We start from the raw sequence: 12,694 nt of genomic DNA, 5'->3' as shown, positions 1-12,694 counted from the left end.
CATGTGCCTTCCGGAGCAGGGGGACCTTGCGGGCACTGCAGGATTGCAATCCGTTATGTCGTAATGTGTTACCAATGGTTTTCGTGGTGACAGTGGTCCCAGCTGCCTTGAGATCATTGACAAGTTCCCCCCTTGTAGTTGTAGGCTGATTTCTAACCTTCCTCATGATCAAGGGTACCCCACGAGGTGAGATTTTGCGTGGAGCCCCAGATCTTTGTCGATTGACAGTCATTTTGTACTTCTTCCATTTTCTTACTTTGGCACCAACAGTTGTCTCCTTCTCGCCCAGCGTCTTACTGATGGTTTTGTAGCCCATTCCAGCCTTGTGCAGGTGTATGATCTTGTCCCTGACATCCTTAGACAGCTCCTTGCTCTTGGCCATTTTGTAGAGGTTAGAGTCTGACTGATTCACTGAGTCTGTAGACAGGTGTCTTTCATACAGGTGACCATTGCCGACAGCTGTCTGTCATGCAGGTAACGAGTTGATTTGGAGCATCTACCTGGTCTGTAGGGGCCAGATCTCTTACTGGTTGGTGGGGGATCAAATACTTATTTCCCTCTGCAGAATGCAAATAAATTCATATACTTTCCACAATGTGATTTTCCGGATTTAATTTGTGATGTGCTATCTCTCACTGTTACCAATAACCTACCCTTCAATTATGGGCTGCTCATGTCTTTGTCAGTGGGCAAACTTACAAAATCAGCAAGGGATCAAATACTTATTTCCACCACTGTATATGTTTGATTTCTTTTTTTTTTCTACGTTATGTTTCTAGTTTGTAATATCATATTTTTTTGTTAAGTGATGGCCTGTGTCTTCCTTGTTTAACAGGGGTAAGAGATTCGATTGATATATAGGTTCTGTATAGAAATCTATAGCAGATTGATATATAGGTTCTGTATAGAAATCTATAGCAGTCTGTCTTTTACAGCTGGAAAAGAGCTCTTCCCCTACCCCCCATGCTTAATAAAAGACCCACACCCCCGATCCCTGGAGGTGCGCTGGTGTTCTAGAACATTTGCAATACTAATTTTTTGTAGGTAGGGTTGGTAAAGCTTGAGTTCTTAACTTGGTGCTGGTAGGGTATGATAAACTTCTGAAGGTCTATTTGCAAGGTTTGGTCTTAAATCACACAGTGTTTGGTAGTGGCTTGTGTTGCTATCACCGATTTGACACCAGAGTTTATATGTTGATTTGTTAAATGAAACATTATACTTCTGCTCAATACCTCTTGTTGAGCTTGTTTTATTGGTTGATCTGGGAATACCCATATGAATGAATAATACCAATGTGAATGAATAAGTTCATACAACTGACTTCTCTGTGAGTAGTTGTACTGCTCACCCCAGGCCTTGGAGGTGTGCAGCTAGGTCCTAGCAGCCGCCAGCACCAGAGGGCAAAACCCCAGTGGATTGAACTGGACATTTTTCTTTTGTGTGTGGTTTGACTCATCCATTAGGTTGTTCAGTGATGGTTTTATGTGCATATCTACTATAATAAAACTCACCCTCAACGTTCTGAGGACACTGACGTCAGTGAAGCCAAGCCACTGACAACAGTTCCTTCAGGTTCGAAGGTTCGTGGTGGTGAAGCCACCAGGCCCCGCCCTCGCATCAAACGTCATGACATCGAGGGCGGAGCAAACGTTGAGAACCGCCTACAACCGAAAAAGAAAACCTGTCTGAAAAATAAGTGAAATTCTCCGCCACTTAAATACAGACCATCAAATAAGGATCCTGGTTCTATACAAGTACGCACACAAACACATAACATGAGCTTTTAACAACTATAAGATGCACCGATGCAACAAGCAGCAGTAGCTCTCTGCCACCATTTGCTAGGAAGTTCATGTTTACCTGCTGCTTCACATACCCGGGCGGACCAACCCAAAAGACACAACCTGTAGCAAGAGCAGCAATGGATCCTGTCACACAAGAGGCACCTCGAGTGGGGAGACAGAGCAATGCCTCCCCCACCCGGGAGCGATGGCATAAGGCACACACCCTCCTCCTCCGCCTACACAAGAACTCCTTGAGCACTTACCTGGTCGACAAGAGCAGCAGGAACTCCACGCTCAGCAACTGCCAAAGGAAGAAGCCGGTTACGGGGCGCGGCAGGCAGTCCGCTCTATGCTCCTCACAGACACGCACCCAAGGCGCTTCCCCACGCTGCAGGTTGAACGCAGTACAAAAGCGAGGGAGAAGAGACAGTCAGCAAAGTCTCCACGCTAGCAATAGCGCCTAGGGCGCGCACACAACCCCAACGTGCACGCGCGTACGTATTAGTGTTTGTGTATGTAAAGGGCGGAGCAACGAATAGAGACAGTGCTCCAGCCTGGCCCAGCCCCGCACAGCTTGATTGTAGAATGCCTGCCCGTCTATTGGCTGTCTTCGTCGGCCCGTGTAACGTATGCTCAACCAGGCGAAAGGGGGTGTGGACGAAATTATGTAGGGAAGAAGACGGACGCGACTTCCCACTATAGCCTAAGGGTGCGGAAGAATCGCTGCTTTGTATGTAGTAAAGACGGAGCCCTTGAGGCCTCTTTGCACTTTTTCTGACTTTGCTTCGTCTTTCTCAAGCTACAGGATCAGCCCAACCATTAGGCAGAGTAGAAGCAGCAGCTTCTAGAGGACACCAATAGGCAGCCACAGTCAAAGCACAAAACATCTGACACCGACTAAAGCATCTGCGCGTACTTTTACCTACAACAAGCATGGATAATCTCTCTATATAAAAGGCAACCCCAATCTTCTCTCTATATAAAAGGCAACCCCAACGTTCTAAGGAAGCCTCCAGCCGGAAGTTTGAGGCACCCGAGATATCCGGTATACCCATGAGTGTCTGCCCCGCCCTCGCGTCACAACGTGATGACGTCCAGGGCGGAGCACTGACACTCGAGGGCCGAAACATAAGTACATAAGTAGTGCCATACTGGGAAAGACCAAAGGTCCATCTAGCCCAGCATCCTGTCACCGACAGTGGCCAATCCAGGTCAAGGGCACCTGGCACGCTCCCCAAACGTAAAAACATTCCAGACAAGTTATACCTAAAAATGCGGAATTTTTCCAAGTCCATTTAATAGCGGTCTATGGACTTGTCCTTTAGGAATCTATCTAACCCCTTTTTAAACTCCGTCAAGCTAACCGCCCGTACCACGTTCTCCGGCAACGAATTCCAGAGTCTAATTACACGGGTGAAGAAAAATTTTCTCCGATTCGTTTTAAATTTACCACACTGTAGCTTCAACTCATGCCCTCTAGTCCTAGTATTTTTGGATAGCGTGAACAGTCGCTTCACATCCACCCGATCCATTCCACTCATTATTTTATACACTTCTATCATATCTCCCCTCAGCCGTCTCTTCTCCAAGCTGAAAAGCCCTAGCCTTCTCAGCCTCTCTTCATAGGAAAGTCGTCCCATCCCCACTATCATTTTCGTCGCCCTTCGCTGTACCTTTTCCAATTCTACTATATCTTTTTTGAGATACGGAGACCAGTACTGAACACAATACTCCAGGTGCGGTCGCACCATGGAGCGATACAACGGCATTATAACATCCGCACACCTGGACTCCATACCCTTCCTAATAACACCCAACATTCTATTCGCTTTCCTAGCCGCAGCAGCACTCTGAGCAGAAGGTTTCAGCGTATCATCAACGACGACACCCAGATCCCTTTCTTGATCCGTAACTCCTAACGCGGAACCTTGCAAGACGTAGCTATAATTCGGGTTCCTCTTACCCACATGCATCACTTTGCACTTGTCTTGAACTTCATCTGCCACTTGCACGCCCATTCTCCCAGTCTCGCAAGGTCCTCCTGTAATTGTTCACATTCCTCCTGCGACTTGACGACCCTGAATAATTTTGTGTCATCGGCGAATTTAATTACCTCACTAGTTATTCCCATCTCTAGGTCATTTATAAATACATTAAAAAGCAACGGACCCAGCACAGACCCCTGCGGGACCCCACTAACTACCCTCCTCCACTGAGAATACTGGCCACGCAATCCTACTCTCTGCTTCCTATCTTTCAACCAGTTCTTAATCCATAATAATACCCTACCTCCGATTCCATGACTCTGCAATTTCTTCAGGAGTCTTTCGTGCGGCACTTTGTCAAACGCCTTCTGAAAATCCAGATATACAATATCAACCGGCTCCCCATTGTCCACATGTTTGCTTACCCCCTCAAAAAAATGCATTAGATTGGTGAGGCAAGACTTCCCTTCACTAAATCCGTGCTGACTTTGTCTCATCAGTCCATGTTTTTGTATATGCTCTGCAATTTTATTCTTAATAATAGCCTCCACCATCTTGCCCGGCACCGACGTCAGACTCACCGGTCTATAATTTCCCGGATCTCCTCTGGAACCCTTCTTAAAAATCGGAGTAACATTGGCTACCCTCCAGTCTTCCGGTACTACACTCGATTTTAGGGACAGATTGCATATTTCTAACAGTAGCTCCGCAAGTTCATTTTTTAGTTCTATTAATACTCTGGGATGAATACCATCAGGTCCCGGTGATTTACTACTCTTCAGCTTGCTGAACTGACCCATTACATCCTCCAAGGTTACAGAGAATTTGTTTAGTTTCTCCGACTCCCCCGCTTCAAATATTCTTTCCGGCACCGGTGTCCCCCCCAAATCCTCCTCGGTGAAGACCGAAGCAAAGAATTCATTTAATTTCTCCGCTACGGCTTTGTCCTCCTTGATCGCCCCTTTAACACCATTTTCGTCCAGCGGCCCAACCGACTCTTTGGCCGGTTTCCTGCTTTTAATGTATCTAAAAAAATTTTTACTATGTATTTTTGCTTCCAACGCTAATTTCTTCTCAAAGTCCTTTTTTGCCCTCCTTATCTCCGCTTTGCATTTGGCTTGGCATTCCTTATGATCTATCCTGTTACTTTCAGTTGGTTCTCTTCTCCACTTTCTGAAGGATTGTTTTTTGGCTCTAATGATTTCCTTTATCTTACTGTTTAGCCACGCCGGCTGACGTTTAGTCTTTTTTCCCTTTTTTCTAATACGTGGAATATATTTGTCCTGAACCTCCAGGATGGTGTTTTTAAACAGCATCCACGCCTGATGCAAGTTTTTTACTCTGCGAGCTGCTCCTTTCAGTCTTTTTTTCACCATTTTTCTCATTTTGTCGTAATCACCTTTTCTATAGTTAAACGCTAGCGTACTTGATTTCCTAGTTTCACTTCCTTCAATGTCAATATCAAAACCGATCATATTATGATCACTGTTATCAAGCGGCCCTCGTATCGTTACCCCCTGCACTAGATCATGAGCACCACTAAGGACTAAGTCTAGTATTTTTCCTTCTCTTGTCGGCTCCTGAACTAGCTGTTCCATGAAGCTGTCCTTGATTTCATCAAGAAATCTTATGTCCCTTGCATGTACAGATGTTACATTAACCCAGTCTATATGCGGGTAATTGAAATCCCCCATTATTATTGTGTTGCCTAGTTTGTTTGCGTCCCTGATTTCCTTTAACATTTCCGCATCCGTCTGTTCGTCCTGGCCAGGCGGACGGTAGTACACTCCTATCACTATCCTTTTCCCCTTTGCACATGGAATTTCAATCCACAGTGATTCCAAGGAGTGTTTTGTTTCCTGCAGAATTTTCAATCTATTTGATTCAAGGCTCTCGTTAATATACAATGCTACCCCTCCACCAATCCGATTCACCCTATCAATACGATATAATTTGTACCCCGGTATGACAGTGTCCCACTGGTTATCCTCCTTCCACCAGGTCTCAGAGATGCCTATTATATCTAATTTTTCATTTAGTGCAATATATTCCAACTCCCCCATCTTATTTCTTAGGCTCCTGGCATTCGCATATAGACATTTCAAACTATGTTTGTTGTTCCTAAGTACATCATGCTTAGTACTTGACAGTATTAATTGGCAATCTTTTGTCTGATTTTTATTGTTATTTAAAGATACCCGATCTACTACAATCTTTTGCAGCGCTGAAACACCCCAAGCCCGCCCGCACCGCAACAAACCGACCACTGGCACTCTGAGGCACCCGAGCTCTCCCGCTGCTACTCACAAACACCGCAAACCCCCAAGCCCGCCCGCACCACGACCACTGGCACTCTGAGGCACCCAAGCCCTCCCGCTGCCACTCATAAACACCGCGAAACCGCCCCCAGCCAACGAAACCGCCGTTGGCTGATCGCTCAAACTTGCAGCGCGGAAAAATCCAAAGCCCACACCAAAGCAAAGCGACCACTGGCACTCTGAGACACACGAGACGTCCCGCTGCCACTCACAAAAGCGAACCCGCCCGCAGCCAAGGAAACAGAAAACCCGCTATCTTGCTGTGCACACAGGAGAAAAAAAAACAGGTAACAGGAAAGTCTTCCCCCTCACTCCTATGGACTGACCCTTCCCCCGCACCACGCTCCAAGTTTTAAAAAAAAAACCCCCACTTCCACTTTTTGACACACAGACACGAGCAGACAGAAACACATACAAGGGCAGCTACACTACCACTAAGACTTGCAAAAACCAAACCCACCCCCCCCCCACCCCGTCACTGTCACACACAGACACAATTTCAGTATAACAGAGACACACTCACACACCTGCACCCACCTCACCCCCACACCACCCACTTCCCCCCCTTCCCCACCAAAAAACAAAAAAAAAACCAATCACACGCACATTTATTGACATTAACACTTCCACATTCCCAGCCTGAACAATGGTGTGAGGGAGCCTGCCTGACCGTGGGAGTGGGAGGGAGGGAACCAATGTGAACAACGGAGGGAGGAAGGAAGGAAGGGGGCCCACGACCATGACAGGCGGAGGTAGGGGGAGGCCACGACCCTGAAGCTGGGAGGGGGAGCGGAGGAAAAACTGGAGGGGGACGGGAAAGGGGGAAGGAAGACAGGGGGGAGGGGGAAGGAGGCCGGAAGATAGAGGGGGGCCCCTGCCACACACTCTCAGTCTTTCTCTCACACACTCTCTCATTCTCACACACACACAGAGTCACACACACTCGCACATTCACTCTGTCTCTCTCTCTCACACACACTTTCTCAAACACACACACTCAGAGGCACACCTTGCTAGCGCCTGTTTCATTTCTGTCCGAAACGGGCCTTTTTTACTAGTAATATATAAATATATATGGTTTATGTATTTTCATGATTTTGTAATAAACTTAATTGCTTGGCACCTATCAATTTGCTGTTTTCTATTACACCCAACCACCCTACTCCCTGATTGTAGCTCTGAGGAAGGAAGGGGCAGGACTCAGGTAGGCTGGGGGTGCCATCTCATCCCTCACCTCAGGCAGTAAATTGGCTTGAGCCACCCCTGATATTTAGTATGGTATGAAACTGCATTTTACTAGATAGCGTGGTACTAAATAATGACAGGAAACCGTAGGAGCCAAATTGAAATGGAAGCATCTGCAGATCACATGTCTCCTTCTCCCCACCTCACACTGATCCGAGCTTGGCTTTAGGATAATGGCAGTGGTACAGTGCCTCAGACGCATCTTCCTTCTCCCGCTGCAGGGTTGTGCAGCACTGTAGCTCTGGGCTGAAAAGGAGGAGGATGCAGATGAAGGTATCATGTAGCAACAGTTGTCTCAATTCCTAGTTGGCAGCAGTGCTTGACGGGGCTGAGAAGAGGGAATTGAGGAGGTCTGGTGGTGAGCGTGGCAGTTAAGTAGGAGTGAGTAAAGGAGGGGAGTGTGAGATGTGAGTGAGGTGGTCATGGTGGGAATGGGGAATGTGTGGAAAAGAAATCAGCATTAGGAGAAGAGAGCAGATGGTTTTCCTCCTTGTTCCCTCTTCCTTTTTTCTCATCTCCCATTCTCTGCTCATAATCCCACTTCCCTCTGTTTCTTAATTTCCCCTCTCATTCCCTATTCCTAAGATTCCCTTCCCTCCCAATTCCCCTTCAAGATTTCCTTTTTCATCTTCTCTTAGTTAACATACGCAGCCCATCTTCTCTTTCTCACGCTCTCCTCCTCAACAACAATCACAAAAATCCTTTTCCTTCAAAAAAGAACAAAACCAATTATCCAGACAACAATTTTAAGAAAATGACTTTATTTTTGTAAAGTATAGTGCAAAATTACAATACTTATTATGGAAATGCATGAAAGTGTGCCACAGAATATAGCCTTGAGCTGTAACAGAAAACTCGGAATTGTGTCTGTAGAAGTAATAATACACTAAGGCCCTCATGATCAAAAGAAAACTCCGGCGCTAGAGGAGGTTAACGCCATACTAGCACCGGAGTTTGCTGCCGACCCTGAAACAACAGCACTCGAGGGCTCTTAGCGCAAGTAGCATGCAAACGCATGCTAAACAGGGCTCAGCGCAATTAGCTTGCAAATGCATACTAATCAACGCTTAACGCATTCATCCCCAATGATCAGCGTCCAGCGTGCCAAAGATTGGGTCGCTGGCCGCGGCAAAATCAACGCCAGCTCCGAGCTGGCGTTAGACTTTGCAGATCATTGGGGAGGAATGGTGAGCCCTGTCCAGCATGCAGTTGCATGCTGGCAGGCCCCCGTTCCCCCCCAAAGCAAACACGAACAGGGGGCTGGAGGTCCGGTGGGTCTCCAGACCCCCCCAAACCCCCAGAAATTAAGTGGCTGCCTCCGGCCAAACGCTCTCCCACCCTCCTACCCAGCGACGGGGGGGGCTGGAGGTCCGATGGGTCTCCAGCCCCCCCAAACCCCCAGAAATTGTGAAGTGGCTGCATCCGGCCAAACACCCTCCCACCCAGCGACAGGGGATTCCCTTAACATGGTCTGTAGCCCCGCCCAGCGCATCCCAGGATGCAATGGGCAGGGCTGGGCGCCGCCATTTTGCAGCGGCATCGACTGGAAGAGGAGGGAGGCAGGCTGCGTCCCTCCTCCAACAAAAGGTAGGGGGGCCGGGAGGGGGGTTGTCACCACGACCACCAGGGATTGAAAGGAGAACGCTGGGGGGGAGGAGTTGGGGTGGGCTGGGTGGGAGAGCGTTTGGCCGGAGGCGGCCACTTCACAATTTCTGGGGGTTTTGGGGGGCTGTTTGGAACAGCGCGGGGCTTTGGATCATGAGGGCCTAAGTGTGTAACAGGTTAAAATTACAGTGCCCCCATTCATTAGCAGAGAGAGAGTTGATATAGAGGATAGGTGCTTTCTCATTTCCTGTTCTTGGCATTGCTTTTTCAGATTTTTGTTTTGTTTGTTTATATAACAAATACTGTTTATTCTTCATAAATTTGGCATGTCTGATTGCATAAAGGTATTAGTGAGATTTAATGGTACTACATATATTCTGTGCTGTAAAATTTAAATGTTTTCTGATTCTTAGAGCACACCATAGCAAAGCATGTTCATCCAGTTTTTTACACTTGCTTGTTTCTCTAGATTGATTCAGTGGATAACTTTACGCTGTCTAACACTCCCTCTCGGGATGAGGAGGTCAGGTCTCACCTGAGGTCCCACTCACCTTCGACAGCTAGTGACACGGAGCCAGTCGAGGTATTGTTTAACTTAGTGCTTTTGTTTGGAACAGTTGTTTGCCATTTAGACATATAGAAAAAGGTGTATCAAGTGACTTTTCTTACTCCTGCAATTAATTACATTAAATTAAAAAGATCTTATAACCCACAGTTACCATTCAAGGTTCAAAGAGGCTAACAATAAGAGCAACTAGACTAACTAGGAATTACATCAAAAATAAAAATTAATATAAAATCAGCACAATGACAATTAAGAAACACTGACTAAAACAAGATCAGATACCTCTTACTGTTGTCATTTTTTGTTCTGTTCCTTCTTTTAGGAATTAAAGCAGATTTGTCTTTTCTGCAGAACTGCTTTAATTTAGACACATTCTTAGTTTTTCATGCACGAAGTAGAGGATGACCGAAACCATGTTTTTTGGGCCAAAACCAAACCTGCAACCAATTTCGTTTCTCAGTATAGGCCGAAACCAAAACCAGCTGCCCCTAATCAGCACCCCCCCCCCCCCCAACAGGAGCAATTTTCCTCCCAGGTGGTGGTAGTCCAGGAGGAGGGCTGCTTTTGTTCGGGGGGGGTGGGGGCAGAGGAAGGGAGAAGGGGGCTGCACCAATTTTAGGGACACTGCACTAATTTCAGGTACACTATACAGTTTAGGTTTCAACTGAAAAAAACACTTACATTTTGTCACGACTTTGACTAGGCCAATCCAAAACTTTAATTTTTGTTTCTCCTCAGCTGTTTAGTGTTGATTCTGTCTTTTGGATCATTATCATGCAGCATAACCCAATTAGTCTTCAGCTCACAAACAGATAACCAGATATTCTCCTTAAAAGTTTTCTGGTAAAGTAGAAGATTCATGGTTCATTCAATAATGGCAAGTTTTCCAGCTCCTGAAGCAGTAAAGTATCCCCACACCATCATACTACCACCATCATGTTTAACTGTTGGTATGAAGATCTTTTTGTGTGTGGAATACTGTATTTGCTTTACGCCAGATATAATGGGACTTTTGACTCATCTGTCCTTAGAACATTGTCCTAAAAGGCTTGGGAATCATCCAGGTGTATTTTTGCAAGTGTGAGATAAGTATTGATATTACTCTTAGACTACAGTGGTTCTGCCTTTGCTACACTCGCATGAATCCCTTGTCTTTTTTATTGTGGGGTCATGAACACTTTGACTAGAGAGACTTGCAGTTCTTTGGAGGATAATGTGAAAAGTTTTGTGACTTCCTGGATGAATTGTCACTACCCCCTTGGAGTAATTTGGCAGGCCTGCCACTTCCAGGAAGATTCATCACTTATCCAAGTCTTCTCCATTTGGAGATCATGGCTGTCAACTGTGGTTCAGTGAAGTCCCAGATCTTTAGAAATGGTTTTGCAACCCTTTCAAGACTAATATACTTCAATAACTTTTTTTCTCATCTTTTGTGGAATTTCCTTTGATTGTGGTATAATGTTTTCAAAGAAACATTTTGGTGACTACTTCACTCTTAAGGTGATGTTCAATATATAGTGAGGTTTATATTCAACAAGGTTGAGTGAAATCAAGGCTGGCTGTTTTCAATCAGTTGAATCTAATTGTCAATTAAATTTGGTCAGTTGATTGATTAAGGTGACAGATATTTTTTCACTTGAGTGTTAATGGGGAGTGTTCCCTAAATAAATGAAGTTATAATTTAAAACCTGTGTTGTGTTTACTCAGAATCTCTTTGTCTAATATTACGTTTTGTTTAAAGAACAGAAACTATTCAATGTGACATATGAAATAATAGGGGAAATCAGGAGGGGGGTAAACACTTTTCACATTACTGTATATGTTTCCTTTAAGCCTAATCTCAGCACATGAGTATTCAGAAAATGTTTGACAGCTGTTATATAATTTCTGTACAAGCTAGGAGTTCATGTATTCCTCTACACAGTGCATGCATGACCCTCATGGTCCTTTGGTCTAATACAGTATGACAGTTGTTTGGAAATAAATGTAAACATTCTTGTATTCACACCCTCCCCCCCCCCCCCCCCCCCCCCCCACACACACACACAGCAGGTACAAATCTCAATTAGCTCTAATTATAACACTAATTCCTATGATTTAAATAACATGAACCCTGCCTGAGAGCTACAAACATAGTAACATAGTAGATGATGGCAGAAAAAGACCTGCATGGTCCATCCAGTCTGCCCAACAAGATAAACTCACGTGTCATTTTTTGTGTGTACCTTACCTTGATTTGTACCTGTATTTTTCATGGCACAGACCGTATAAGTCTGCCCAGCACTATCCCCACCTCCCAACCACTGGCTCTGGCATATGGGGCTCTGAAACACCAATACACCTACTACTGGTAAAACAGAACAAGTGGGACTGCTGCAGAGTTCTATACAGTAACTGTATGCAAACAGAATATCATACCTCAGTCACAAGCAAAACATAGACAAATCTTCACCAAATACAGAACAAGGGATGACAAATTAGAAATAGACAAAAATTGAACTGGAAACCTCAAGATGTCATACTAGGCAGGTACCACAAAACGGGAGAAATAAAAACAGAAATGAATTTCAAAGTGCACAGAACAAAATAAAAAGACATCTGTAATGCACAGTTCCCAAATCTAGCATATTGCACCTAATAAATTCAAAATAAAACACTTTTTTTCTACCTTTTTTAGTTGGACATTCATTGGTCCCAGTTTCTCTTTTCTGCTTTCCTGTCTTCTGCTCTCTTTCCAGTGGGTGCTGTCCATTTGTCTTTCTCCACTTTCCTCCTATCTCCTTCCATACCCTTAACTACATCAGTCTGACATATTTCCTCTTTCTCTCTTTTCTGTCTGCTCACTCTTCAGTCCTCCACCTGTATTTCACTTACTTATCAACTTTCCCCTAGACCTCCTGTCCCGCTCCTTCCCAGTCCTTTTATTCCCTTCTCTTTTTAGCCACTCCCCATTATTACACTTCTACACTCCTGCACTTACCATCCTCTTCTCACTCATTTATTTTGTATTTTTATTACATTTGTACCCCATGCTTTCCCACTCATGGCAGGCTCAATGCGGCTTACATATTGTACCTGGGGCAATGGAGGGTTAAGTGACTTGCCCAGAGTCACAAGGAGCTGCCTGTGCCTGAAGTGGGAATCGAACTCAGTTCCCCAGGACCAAAGTCCACCACCCTAACCACTAGGCCA

At 45.3% G+C, this 12,694-nt stretch overlaps 1 protein-coding gene across 1 annotated transcript in view; it reads left to right on the top strand.

Annotated features, from left to right (window-relative positions):
- Positions 1 to 12,694, top strand: part of LOC115465558 (serine/threonine-protein kinase MRCK alpha-like) — an 806,479-nt gene that overhangs the window by 602,015 nt on the left and 191,770 nt on the right. Inside the window, 1 exon segment of the mRNA XM_030196108.1 lies at positions 9,407 to 9,520. Coding sequence (XP_030051968.1) covers positions 9,407 to 9,520 — 114 coding nt within the window.

This window comes from Microcaecilia unicolor, chromosome 3 (genome assembly GCF_901765095.1).
Source record: "Microcaecilia unicolor chromosome 3, aMicUni1.1, whole genome shotgun sequence".
In the NCBI taxonomy this organism is placed as follows: Eukaryota; Metazoa; Chordata; class Amphibia; order Gymnophiona; family Siphonopidae; genus Microcaecilia; species Microcaecilia unicolor.
This window is presented reverse-complemented; position numbering and strand designations above follow the sequence as displayed.